Raw genomic sequence first — 13,147 nt, 5'->3', positions numbered from 1 at the left:
CACAACACTGATACACTGAGTAGTCTCACGCCAACAAAGACAAAACAAAAATGCCATGAAGTTGAGAAAGTAGAGCCACAAATATGATTTAATATTACATTCCAAAACAATGACAGGGATTTTTCTGCCACTGAAATCCTTGGACTGGCCGCCTACGCGTATATTTTTTAAAATACATTTTCGGGATGGAAAAACGCTTTAAGTGTAAACTTAAACGTCTAAAACCAGATATAAAGTTGGAAAAAACATAATGGACTTATATCTTTTTTTAAATAATATAATCTTTGAGAACTAGCAACCACCAAAATAAAAGCTAGACAGTCAGGGAGAATTTTCTTTTAGCAGTATTGAAAAACATGGCAAAATGCATAGAATTGCAGGGAATTAGCTTTAAAACTGCAACATTTTCACTCAGCTCCATGGTAGAATATGTAGAATCTCAGGAAATGAACTTTAAAACTGCCACATTTTCTCTTAGCTCCATGGCAAAATGTGTAGAATTGCAGGAAATTAGCTTTAAAACGACAAAAGTTTATCTCAGCTCCATGGACAAATTTGTAGAATTGCAGGAAATTGGCTTAAAAATGCAAACAGAAAAAACCCTGAATGATAAAGTGTGGATGGGCTGGGTGCCCCATTCCATTAAACCATTTAATGTAACATTGTTTAACGCAGAACCAGTGGAGAACACGTGGTTAGGCTATAACCTAAGTACGTTATGTGTCCAAAATCCCACCCTATTCACTATATAGTGCACTATTTTTGACCAGGGCCCTAGAAAGGGCATAGGGTGCCATTTGGGACACAGTCACTGCCTGTAATTGCCTTACCTGTGGACAAACTCCCTCCACAGCATCTACGATGACAATGGCCCCGTCACATAGTCTGACGGCGGTGGACACCTCAGACGAGAAGTCCACATGGCCCGGCGAGTCAATCAAGTTTATCAGGTAGTCCTTCTCCCCTGAGACAAACACATACACATAAGCACAAGACAGACAGACAGACAGACAGACAGACAGACAGACAGACAGACAGACAGACAGACAGGCACATACACACTCAAGGGTCAATTAGACGGAGACATTACACACAAGTAGTCCACCTCTCAACAGGACTCAACGTATCCAAGTCAACATGTTCCTACTGTGGTGTCTTACCAGCAGCATAGTGCAGTGAGATAGCGCTGGACTTCATCGTGATCCCTCGGATCTGCTCATCCTCCCGGCTGTCCAGGTACCTCAGCTAAGACATAAACAACATCAACAATATCAGAACACAGATGTATACATGATCAATGTATAGGTCAGGGACACAGAAATAGATTAGCAAGAGGGCAAAATAACAAAGTCTGGCTACAGTAGTATGACAAGGATAATCCCACCACAGATGATTGAGATCAAGTCATACTAACCTTTCCGGCTAAGCGACTTGATATAATGCCATTGCTCGCCACCAAGCTATCTGCCAGAGTTGTTTTGCCTGCAAAATAGATTGTGGTGGATATGAATGGAGTGTCACTACAAATGGTCATGCATGCAAACAACAACTGTCATCATGGCCCTGTACAGTATTATCTCGTGCAACATTTTCAATAATCAGGTCAATAAACTGTAGTCAATGGAACCTACCATGGTCCACGTGTGCCAGAATGCACAGGTTCCTGACGTTGGCAGGATTCTTCTGTAGTGCTTTGATCTTATCCAAACTTGTGTGTCCCATGTTTGACTGCTTTGGACTAGCTAATACATCAGGCGAGGAAACAAACGTTTGGAGATATCCTCTAGTACTGTAACTATTACCTAGCTAGCTAGCTAGCTACTGCTATAAATACTGATAACTAACGTCAGTTAGCTACCTATCTGGTCAGTGCCAGTGCTGTCAACACAGCAAAGTTAGTTAGTAAGACAGCAACACACCACCATTCTGAATGACAGCAATACAAAAGGTGCGTGCTATGTACCTGCAACCTCTAACGTTAGTCTTTTACAATATGCTGCACTCAGCTAAAAGAAACGTGGACACCAATATTAGCGTGCTATACAAAGTAGTATATAACTATACAAAGTACTATATTACTATACATATGATTCATTACCTAAAATAAATCACCATATCATATAAGAAATCTCAATATTATGCGACAAAAGTCACATAAAACACAAACGTGGACGCACACAACTCACTCACGTTGTTTGGCCGGAACAATACGTAAAACATTGACGCCGCTGTGTAAATGACGTAGTACGTTACGTCGTTACTAGGAAGCTCAGCAGTTGCTGGGGTAACGTGTTGCTTCCATAGAAACAGAACTGCAAACTTTAGCGCGAGCTGTCCACTGAGGCATATTAAGGACGGAGCTGTCGGGCGGTGTTTGTGGGATTGCAGGGGAAAGAGACACGAACAGCACTCGCCCCCTCAAAGAGATGAAACGGCTATGCATATGTGAGATCTGCAGCTGTGGGTAAGGAGGATGTCTTGATTTATTATAGTAAACATGTATGATAATATTCATGAGATTGCCAGTGTTTACACAAGTTTGTGTGTAAATAAGTTATTCTCATGCGTTGATGTAGGGTTGACTAACCCATGAATTGACACCCCTATGCCAAGTAGTGCATGGAGTTGACATTAAAATGGCAAATACTGTATTTATATTATGCTGTATTTATATTATCCACTGACATTCATTATAAATCACTGTTGTAAAAACTCTGTCCAATCCATTCGGCATTCCTCTAGCTACAAAACTAGAAATTCTGAGGTTCTTAGAATGACCCATATGGCATTGTAAAGCGTCACAAATTTACTGTCACAATAATAGGACTATTCAGCGACAAAACAAATAGACACTTTTGCCATTTTGCCAAGTTGTCCAATGCCAAGGCATGGAAAAACATATCTTGCGCAGAAAAATCTAGTTGCACTAATGACTAACGGAATAAAAAGTATCCTAGCTACGTAGGTGCGAACATAGCTACGATTTGCTTTTTTGCATAGTCTAGCTACATTTGTCATTTCACCAATACAAGGAGACTTGTCTGGCTTTATTTAGATCTGTAGGCCTATCTGTAGCTAGCTATGTCACTTGCACACAGACACTCCCTGTCCTGAGTAAAGACAATGCCCATGGTTACATAGAAACTAGTGCATTTCTTATTGCCCTGAAACGATTTGAGCCTATGCGAAATCCACAGCAGTCATTGTAAAAATGTAGCCCACGATTTCCGACATTGGTGTTCTATTGATTACAGTTGTCAGTTTATTCAAGTTCCGTTTTTTTTTATGATCATGTGATTGTTGTACAATGTTTTCATAAGCCTTTCACATAGGTCAGTGAATGCAATATTATTTTTTCTGATTCTGATTCTGACCATGTTAATTAATTATGCTACTGTGCCTGGTATGTCACCATAGATACAGTAGAAATGCATGGCTGATACATCATATTGAGTTAGATGTCTGTTAATCTAAGATGAAATACAAGTCGGGCATTCTTTTAAAGAATTCACACTGAGCTCAGTCAGTACACATTCATTGCATTGGATAACCAGTTAGATAATTGCTCACACCCAGCCTGCTGGTTTCCATTCTGCACCTGAAGGAGTTAAGATGACTTGTCTGTTCCTTCATTCAGAGGATGCTCTTTCTAAGTGTAGGGTGGCATGCCACATAACTAGCCTAACTTACTGCCAGTCACCATCATGTCATTGTAAATGAATACTACACTCTATTAGTATTATGGTAATTATTCCACTGTTAATGCATGTCAGCACAGCAGTCAAGATTTCAAGATAGAGCACTTTCAGTAAAATAAAGTTTTGAACTTTGCCCTCTGTCTAGACGCCACCGCTGCCCCCACCGGCCCACAGCTCTGTATGGAAAGCCCAATAAGACATGTGTCCTGACAGAGTACACAGAGAAGTACCCCGCCTATGGAGGATACAACCCGCCCCAGAGCCTGAAACCCAAGCCTGTTAACCACGGTGACCAGGGGAGAATGGATGGAACTACTACATTCAAGTAAACACTTTGACAGGGATCACACCCTAATGAAACATGAATCCCTTTAAAGTACACTACTTTTGGCCAGGAATGCCACATAGGCCAGGGGACAAAAGTAGTGTACTACCAAAAGTAAGGGAATAAGGTGCTATTTGAGATTGTGTCAATCTTCTGCTCTTCAACCACTCTCATTTAATGCAAAGCCCTTTGAGGCACACACACACACACACACCACACACACACACACCCCTCATGCAAGCCGTGAGGTTTTGAGGGGATTTTGGAAAATATACCTTTTAAGTGGTCTCTAAAAGTCGCGCCGATTCCATATTCCACGGTCAATCTCTTATGTAGATATCACTAACTATATTAATCAGGAGTTATCCACAAAGGTCTCAATACCAAATGAATTAAAAAGACTGGTGTTTCTCTCTCTCTCTCTCTCTCTCTCTCTCTCTCTCTCTCTCTCTCGCTCTCTCGCTCTCTCGCTCTCTCGCTCTCTCGCTCTCCCCATAGGACTGACTTTATTCCCTACGAGGTGACTCGACGACCGGGGAAACAGCAGGCGGAGTACAAACCCAAACCTGGAGACATAGATCTGGGGACCACCTACAAACAAGACTACACCCTTTATGAGGTCCACCCCTTCGCCCCTTCCAGACCCAGGGAGAGGGTACGTGCAACAGGGCACAAAATGGATACAGTGCCTACTTACAAAGGTGAGCTATTCTGCGTTGTTTGATGACATACCACACATATTACACATTACACATTTCTACAAGTGGGACCGCACAGTGACCCTTATTTTAGTAATATACAGTGCCTTCGGAAAGTATTCAGACCTCTTGACTTTTTTCACATTTTGTTAGGTTACAGCCTTATTCAAAAATTGATTAAAAAAAAAATTTCCCTCATCAATCTACACACAATACCCCATAATGACAAAGCAAAAATGGTAATTGCTAATTTATTTAAAAAAAACAAAAATATCACATTTACATAAGTATCCAGACCCTTTACTCAATACTTGGTTGAAGCACTTTTGGCAGCGATTACAGCCACCTGTATTTGGGGAGTTTCTCCCAATCTTCTCTGCAGATCCTCTCAAGCTCTATCAGGTTGGATGGGGAGCGTCGCTGCACAGCTATTTTCAGGTCTCTCCAGAGATGTTCGATCAGGTTCAAGTCCGGGCTCTGGCTGGGCCACTCAAGGACATTCAGAGACTTGTCCCGAAGCCACTCCTGCGTTGTCTTGGCTGTGTGCTTAGAGTCGTTGTCCTGTTGGAAGGTGAACCTTCGTCCCAGTCTGAGGTCCTGAGCGCTCTGGAGCAGGTTTTCATCAAGGATCTCTCAGTACTTTGCTCCGTTCATCTTTCCCTCCATCCTGACTAGTCTCCCAGTCCCTGCCACTGAAAAAAATCCCCAGAGCATGATGCTGTCTCCACCATGCTTCACCGTAGGGATGGTGCCAGGTTTCCTCCAGATGTGACGCTTGGCATTCAGGCCAAATAGTTCAATCTTGGTTTCATCAGATCAGAAAATCTTGTTTCTCATGGTCTGAGAGTCTTTAGGTGCCTTTTGGCAAACTCCAAGCTGGCTGTCATGTGCCTTTTACTGAGGAGTGGCTTCCCTCTGGCCACTCTACCATAAAGGCCTAATTGGTGCAGTGCTGCAGAGATGGTTGTCCTTCTGGAAGGTTCTCCCATCTCCACAGAGGAACTCTAGAGCTCTGTCAGAGTGACCATCGGGTTCATGGTCACCTCCCTGACCAAGGCCCTTCTCGCCTGATTGCTCAGTTTGGCCGGGCGGCCAGCTCTAGGAAGAGTCTTGGTGGTTCCAAACTTCTTCCATTTAAAAATGATGGAGGCAACTGTGTTCTTCGGGTCCTTCAATGCTGCAGAAATGTTTTGGTATCCTTCCCCAGATCTGTGCCACGACACAATCCTGTGTCGGAGGTCTACGGACAATTCCTTCGACCTCATGGCTTGGTTTTTGCTCTGACATGCACTGTCAACTGTGGGACCTTATATAGACAGGTGTGTGCCTTTCCAAATCATGTCCAATCAATTTAATTTACCACATGTACTCCAATCAAGTTGTAGAAACATCTCAAGGATGTAAATGATAAATGGAAACAGGATGCACCTGAGCTCAATTTCGAGTCTCATAGCAAAGGGTCTGAATACTACAGTTTTTTAATTTGTAAAAAATAGTTTTCGCTTTGTCATTATGGGGTATTATGTGTAGATTGCTGAGGAAATTGTTTTATTTAAGGCTGTAACGTAACAAAATGTGGAAAAAGTCAAGGGGTCTGAATACTTTCCGAAGGCACTGTATAATAAATATTTGCTTTTAAAATTAATACACTGCAATTTCTATGGGATCTTTTATACATTAAAATTACATCATAACAACAATAATGAGCTCTATAAATAAACTATGGTTATTACCAAAATGAACACTTAAAAATCATTCTTAATGTTTCACCTCCAGAGGATTTCCGACAGTGGGAGATGTGCAAGCGGGAGCTGAAGAAACCCGACCTGAGCTACCACCCTCCAGACGCCAAGTTCGACGGCCACACCACCTTCCAGGACGACTTCCTCACCCGAGGCCTGGCCCCCAGAGAGAGCTTCAAACCCTCCAGTAGCCCCAAAATGTCCGATGCCCCCTTCGATTGCGTGACCAGTAACCAGCAGTGCTATGTGCCCCACCCTCTGGAGGCGCGCTGGGTGAAGGCTCCAGAGCCCTATAGACCCAGTAGCCAGCCCTTACAAGATCTTACCACCAACCGAAGAGACTACCAGGGCCTGCCAGGACAGCTGCCCCAGAGCTATAAGCCTAACCCTGGAAAGGTAATGCTGTGTTTAATGATATCTCACTAGTCTCTCGTGGACAGACTACGTAATCGAGCATCTGACCAAATTACACAGGATTTTAGTGCTGGGTTAACCCAGATTAATATCTCACTAACTCACTCATCTTTGCTTATCTTTTCTGGGCCAGTGATAACGTCAACTGGTATTTGGTCATTAGTAGCCAGTGGTTGGTGGAATATCTCTGGGTAGCGGTTAAGAGGTTGGGCCAGTAACCAAAAGGTTGCTGGTTTGAATCCACAAGCTGACTAGGTGAAATATGTTGATGTGCCCTTGAGCAAGACACTTAACCCTAATTGCTCCTGTAAGTCGCTCTGGATAAAAGCGTCTGCTAAATGACTAAAATGTCAAATGTAAAAAATCTCTGTAATGAAGTGCAGAGTCAAGATAGATGTCTAGTATTTATTTGAACGTCCCATGTGTTTTTATGTTCAATGTGATTATCTGGTGAGTTGATGTATGTTACTGTACTTGTGAGGTGAAACCAAAGGCAAATGTCCATCTCAGGGTGAACAATAAACCACTATTCTACTCTATCCCACTCTACTCTGTTCCTAGGTGACGTCTGACATTCCGTTTCAGAGCAGCACAGAGTTTAAGGAGCGTTTCCAGCAGTGGCCCGTGTCCCTGCCTCAGCTGCACAAGAGCCTGCAGTACGTCAGCCCCACAGAGCACATGGACATGAGCACCACGTCTGGTGCAGACTACGTCCGACACAACATCCAGCCCTTCATCTCCGCCAAGCCCTTCAATCGGCCCAACAAGTCATCAGCTCCCTTCCAGGTAGGGATGGGTCCATATATCAGTCTATTATCACTGGACTGATATATCGCTGAACGGTTGTGTTGTTGTACTTATATGTATCGCCTATGGACGTTCTGATGTAATATTATAGTTATATTGTTCACTAAATTGTATGCTGTCAAATTCTTGGGATATTATTTCAACAGCACATGAATATGATTGAATGTTTTGTTACTCATTTTGTCCAAGAACCGGGTGTGTTGGGATTTTTTGGGGTACGTTTATCGTAGCATCACAATGAACATTCCCACCCCACTACCTCCAGGTCTGCACCACCATGAGAGATGACTACCAGCCTTGGGAGGTCAAGAGACAGGCCATGATCAAGAAGCCTGAGGAGATGCAGAGAGCCACCGGACGGATGGACTACCTCTCCACCTTCAAGGTCATTCAAGACGTTTCTGTTTCCACTGGCATGCCAGGGCAAATCTCAAATCACACCCTGCCTATAGAACATTTATTCTGGGAGGAGCACAGGGTCAGCTACATTGTAGCACCTCTGGAGTTGTTTTAGGGGCTAAGTGCCCTGCGGAAGGACACAACAATAGGAGATACTATAGTGCCTACCATCTGAAATCACCAGCCAGTTCCCAGTACCGCCTCCATGTAGTGCACTAGTTTTGGCCAGATATGGGTGTGTTAAGGGTGTTCTTTGAAACACTGCTCAAGTATCTACACTTTTAGAAAAAAAGGGTTCCAAAAGGCTTCTTCTGCAGTCCCCATAGGAGGACCCTTTTTGGTTCCCGGTAGAACCCTTTTTTTGGTTCCAGGTAGAACCCTTTTGGGTTCCATTTAGAATTCTCTGTGGAAAGGGTTCTACCTGGAACCAAAATGGTTCTACCTGGAACCAAAAAGGGTTCTTCAAAGGGTTCTCCTATGGGGATAGCAGAAGAACCCTTTTAAGTTCTAGATAGCACCTTTTTTTCTAAGAGTGTAGCAGAGCCCCTGTCTCTCTTTGGCCCTAGGTCACATTCTTATAAGCTGTTGTTTGAAATTCTATTCTATTCGATTGTATACTATTATCCAGGCCCACTTTACACCCCACGAGCTGCAGCCCAGTGTGAGCTTCAAGCCAGCTCACGCCCCAATGAGGACTGATGCCCCATTGGAGGGCGGCACCATGTACAGCACAGAGTTCACCCCCAAGAGGTAACACACACACAGAGTTACCCCCAAGAGGTAACACACACACAGAGTTACCCCCAAGAGGAGACAGACAGACACACACACGCACACACACACACATACACATACGCTAAGCATTTCGCTGCACCATTTATATCTGCTGTAAACGGTGTACGTGACAAAAAACATTTGATTTTGATTTGATTTGACACACACAGAGTTAACCCCCAAGCATTTAGTCTGGAGTCTCCTGGAATCCGCCGTTACGTCCCAGCAGGCACTAAAGCTATACTGAGATGTAAAAGAACAACAGTGAAGCTATTTTACTGCCAGAATGAAACGAATGACTGTGATGTACAACTGAATCACTTTTATAACCTCAAGCTTACTTAGTGCTAGTGAGTTCTGTGAATTTGTGGATGATTATCATGTGCTGACCTTGCAGCAAGATGATTTTCCACGAGAACAGACAATAAAGTATCGCATCTTATAGATAGTATGGTATTTTATCGTATATCATTCAGGTAATGGTATGATATTGTGTTGTAGGATCAGCATTTGTCCAGCCAGCTATGACTCGCCGCCGGGCTTCGTGTTTGAGGACAGCGACGACAGGGGACACAGGTTCTACAGGAAGTTGCCGTCTAAGGACAGGAACAAGATGGCTGCTGGCATGGCGGTGGCTGTGGTATCATAACGTATGACCATGATATTTGGTGACCCATGCTTTTTATCTTAAAAAGAGCATGTTAAAGCAAAACTAACAGTCTGTTATGTTTTTTATTTGATTTTGGTACTACCTGAATAGTAATTGATAGTAATTATCAATGATCAATTGAATAGTTGGCTAATCAAAACAAGCACTATTTATGTATTAATCAATTAATTATCCTTGTGTATCCATGTGCCAAATTCTGCAAAAAGTCATCACAGTCAAACATTTGTTGAAATTCACAAACATAATGCAGTACTTTCTGGGGACATTTTCGTATTGCAAAATAATTGTTCAAAGTGCAAAAGACATACCGAAAACGTCATTATAATCTTGCAGTGTGATTTAATTTTAAGGGGACGATTTTTTTACTAGAGTTTAGTAAACAGCTATACAAAAATAATCTTTATAATGCACATTGTTGGAAAAAAGTTTTATATAATGCTTTTGCACTAGGAAAATGTCTCCCTCTGTGTGTCATAATAATGAGTTTACCAAGCAGAATATCAGGTGATCAAACTGTCTTTATTGTCTTAGTATGTTGTCTTTCTAGAGCACTTAAAAGTTTTGTTCCAAAAACATCTTCATGGTGTTCCTTCAATCCAGATAGGATTTTACAAACAGTATCCATGTCAACACCCAATGTTATGGTAACGTTATCGATATGTTGTCGTAAATATCAGTAGCATTGATTATTGTCAGTATGCGTTTGTTTGAGTGAGTGGCACTTGATCATGTATCTGCAAAACACATGACATGTATCTACAAAACATTAGAGATTGAACATAAATGCATGAGAATAAAACCAGAAGGGAAAGGTATTAAACATACCTGTGATCCAACAACAGCAAGTGCTTATTAATGTACTGTACGGTTTATATCGAGTCTTTTTAAACAGGCGTTATGAACACAACTAAATAAGGTAAGAAAATAAAGTCCCACAAAAAATCTACATACTCTCAATGTACAATATTGCACTTAAAAACACAGTATATACAAGACATATTTTACAATGCAGCACATTGGTTGGATAACCAAAACAATAGCTAAAAACGAGTAGACCCCATTATTCAAAAAGAGAACAGAGAAATATGACTGTTATCTCTAGGGGCCCGTCCCAAATGGCACCATATCCCCTACATAGTGCACTACTTTGGACCAGTAGTGTACTATGTAGGGCAGGCAACTAGATTCAGCCAAGGGCCGATTTCTGTCCGAGCGGATGGTTGGGGGGCTGGAGCAGAATTATAGAAATTTGTACAATGCAAATTGACCACAAGCAAGCAGAAAAATTTATTGAATTGGAAAATAACAGTCATCTCATACCTTGATTACATTGAGACACGATCACGTCTCTCTTTTTATTTGTGGGAATACTTGGGAACAGAGTTTGGCGCGCGGGCCGCCTGTTTCCGACCCCAGATGTAGGGAATATGATTGAGTGCTATTGGGAATGCAACCCATACCTCTCTCGGTCACTGCAGAGCCTGTTGATTCCAAACAGTGATCATTTCTTTGGACAATTATTATCTCACATGATACATACTACTGTATGCACTGTACTCCGATGAATGTGTTTAAAATGTACGTACACATTGAATGTTAACTGTTATGGCAAATATCCAATAAATCATTTTGAAACCACTTTTTCCCCCTACTGTCTGACTAGTAGGTTCTACTGCAAATTATTTGGTTCAGATTGTTGTTTTCTTATGTCAATGACGTTCCACTACAATCTGACATCCCTTTGCCTTCACACATGTGAATGGTCTTATAGGATTCTGTATCACACATCCAGACCGGTTCCTACACTGTATGTACATGTACAGTCAGTGGTGTAAAGTACTTAAGTAAAAATACTTTGAAGTACTACTTAAGTAGTTTTTTACTTTTACTTCACTCTATTCCTAAAGAAAATAATTTATTTTTTACTCCATACATTTTCCTTGACAACCAAAAGTAAATGTTGAATGCTTAGCAGGACAGGAAAATGTTCCAATCCACAAACTTATCAAGAGAACATCCCCTGGTCATCTCTACTGCCTCTGATCTGGCAGACTCAATAAACACAAATGCTTTGTTTGTAAATGATGTCTGAGTGTGTGTGTGTGTGTGTGTGTTTTTTCACGGCTAGCCAGGGGCATACATATCCCAATTTCTTTTTGTTTTTTTTAATGGTGCCGTCTAATGGTACTTTTATTTATTTATTTATACTTGATGCTTAAGTTTATTTGAGCAATTACATTTACTTTTGATACTTAAGTATATTTAAAACCAAATACAAATGGAGAATTTTACTCAAGTAGTATTTTACTGGATGACTTTCACTTTTACTTGAGTCATTTTCTATTGAAGTATTTTTACTTTTTCCACCACTGTGTACAGTATATTCATACATTGATGCGCTTGTTATAAATTAAAAACAATAAAACACAAGATCCCCATAAACCACTTCTTCTATTGGCGTGTTGTTGCTAGAGCATTCTTTCCTTGTATTCATCCATTCTGTGCACATTACTATGGAAAACAATGACTAGGCCATTTAAAGATAACACCGCTCTCTCCTTTAGGAATGGGTTAACAACACACACTTTACACACATGCCTTCGCACCCACTTGTTACATGTGTCATTGGGATAATAGCTAGTATTGGTAAAGTGTTACATTTCTAAGGCCATAGGTCCAGATTTGAGGCTTGCATCAAATTACATTGGATGGGTCATCCGAAAAATTCCTTCAGTCCATATCTGTGCATGCTTGTCTTCAGCAAAGGGTCTCTGGCAAACATCCCCTGTGTCTCTTTCTCAGTCTAATCATGTCATTGGGGCATCATTATTAGGAGGAATCTCCATTTAGGTTGTGACGAAAAAGTGAGAAAGATTTCCTCCATTTTGTGGTGGTAGTGTTTTTAAAGCAGTCTTAATGTCGATGAACTCCAAACAGTCTCAGTCTATGCCAGTCTACTGTGCTACATGGTCCATCCATCCATCCATCCATCCATCCCTCCCTCAATCCATCCATCCTTCCATCCCTCCCTCAATCCCTCCATCCCTCCCTCCATCCATCCATCCTTCCATCCCTCCCTCAATCCATCCATCCTTCCATCCCTCCCTCAATCCATCCATCCTTCCATCCGTCCCTCAATCCCTCCATCCCTCCCTCCATCCATCCATCAATCCCTCCATCCCTCCATCCATCCTTCCATCCCTCAATCCCTCCATCCCTCCCTCAACCCATCCATCCATCCATCCCTCAATCCCTCCCTCCATCCATCCATCCCTCAATCCCTCCCTCAATCCATCCATCCTTCCATCCATCCCTCCCTCCCTCCCTCAATCCCTCCATCCATCCATCCTTCCTTCCTTCCTTCCTTCCTTCCTTCCTTCCTTCCTTCCTTCCTTCCTTCCTTCCTTCCTTCCTTCCTTCCTTCCTTCCTTCCTTCCTTCCTTCCTTCCAGCCCTCCCTCCCTCAATCCATCCCTCCATCCATCCATCCATCCACCCATCCCTCCCTCAATCCATCCATCCTTCCATCCATCCCTCCCTCAATCCCTCCATCCCACCCTCAATCCATCCATCCCTCCCTCCATCCATCCCTCCATCCCTCCCTCAATCCATCCCTCCACC

The 13,147-nt window shown here is 42.3% G+C and overlaps 2 protein-coding genes across 4 annotated transcripts in view; one reads left to right on the top strand and one right to left on the bottom strand.

Moving 5' to 3' along the window:
- efl1 (elongation factor like GTPase 1) overlaps window positions 1–2,226 on the bottom strand; it is a 116,409-nt gene extending 114,183 nt beyond the window's left edge. The window contains exons 1-5 of one of the 2 annotated variants that reach the window (XM_045225282.1): window positions 2,191–2,226; window positions 1,632–1,742; window positions 1,415–1,482; window positions 1,161–1,245; window positions 831–964 (exon numbers count right to left, since the gene is read on the bottom strand). In XM_045225282.1, coding sequence (XP_045081217.1) covers window positions 831–964; window positions 1,161–1,245; window positions 1,415–1,482; window positions 1,632–1,722 — 378 coding nt within the window. In that variant the 5' untranslated portion in view covers window positions 1,723–1,742; window positions 2,191–2,226. The other variant, XM_041899147.2, reaches the window with a different exon arrangement.
- A 105-nt stretch (window positions 2,227–2,331) lies between these two features.
- On the top strand, window positions 2,332–11,165 carry saxo2 (stabilizer of axonemal microtubules 2). Of its 2 annotated transcripts, XM_041899148.2 has the most exons (8): window positions 2,332–2,464; window positions 3,844–4,023; window positions 4,522–4,724; window positions 6,498–6,859; window positions 7,439–7,663; window positions 7,950–8,069; window positions 8,712–8,833; window positions 9,359–11,165. In XM_041899148.2, the coding sequence occupies exons 1-8, from the start codon at window positions 2,427–2,429 to the stop codon at window positions 9,504–9,506; spliced, it is 1,398 nt and encodes a 465-aa protein (XP_041755082.2). In that variant the 5' UTR covers window positions 2,332–2,426; the 3' UTR covers window positions 9,507–11,165. The 2 variants fall into 2 exon arrangements, with proteins under 2 accessions (XP_041755082.2, XP_041755083.2); XM_041899149.2 differs by lacking the exon at window positions 7,950–8,069.
- Window positions 11,166–13,147: the final 1,982 nt, after the last annotated feature.

This window comes from Coregonus clupeaformis, chromosome 15 (assembly GCF_020615455.1).
Source record: "Coregonus clupeaformis isolate EN_2021a chromosome 15, ASM2061545v1, whole genome shotgun sequence".
In the NCBI taxonomy this organism is placed as follows: domain Eukaryota; kingdom Metazoa; phylum Chordata; class Actinopteri; order Salmoniformes; family Salmonidae; genus Coregonus; species Coregonus clupeaformis.
This window is presented reverse-complemented; position numbering and strand designations above follow the sequence as displayed.

Excerpts from the sequence above, each read along its gene's own strand:
- saxo2 (XM_041899148.2), top strand. The coding sequence starts at position 2,427 with ATGAAACGGCTATGCATATGTGAGATCTGCAGCTGTGG. Across the intron at positions 7,664-7,949 it reads AGTCATCAGCTCCCTTCCAG|GTCTGCACCACCATGAGAGA; the intron begins GTAGGGATGGGT and ends CACTACCTCCAG. Across the intron at positions 8,834-9,358 it reads ACAGAGTTCACCCCCAAGAG|GATCAGCATTTGTCCAGCCA; the intron begins GTAACACACACA and ends ATTGTGTTGTAG.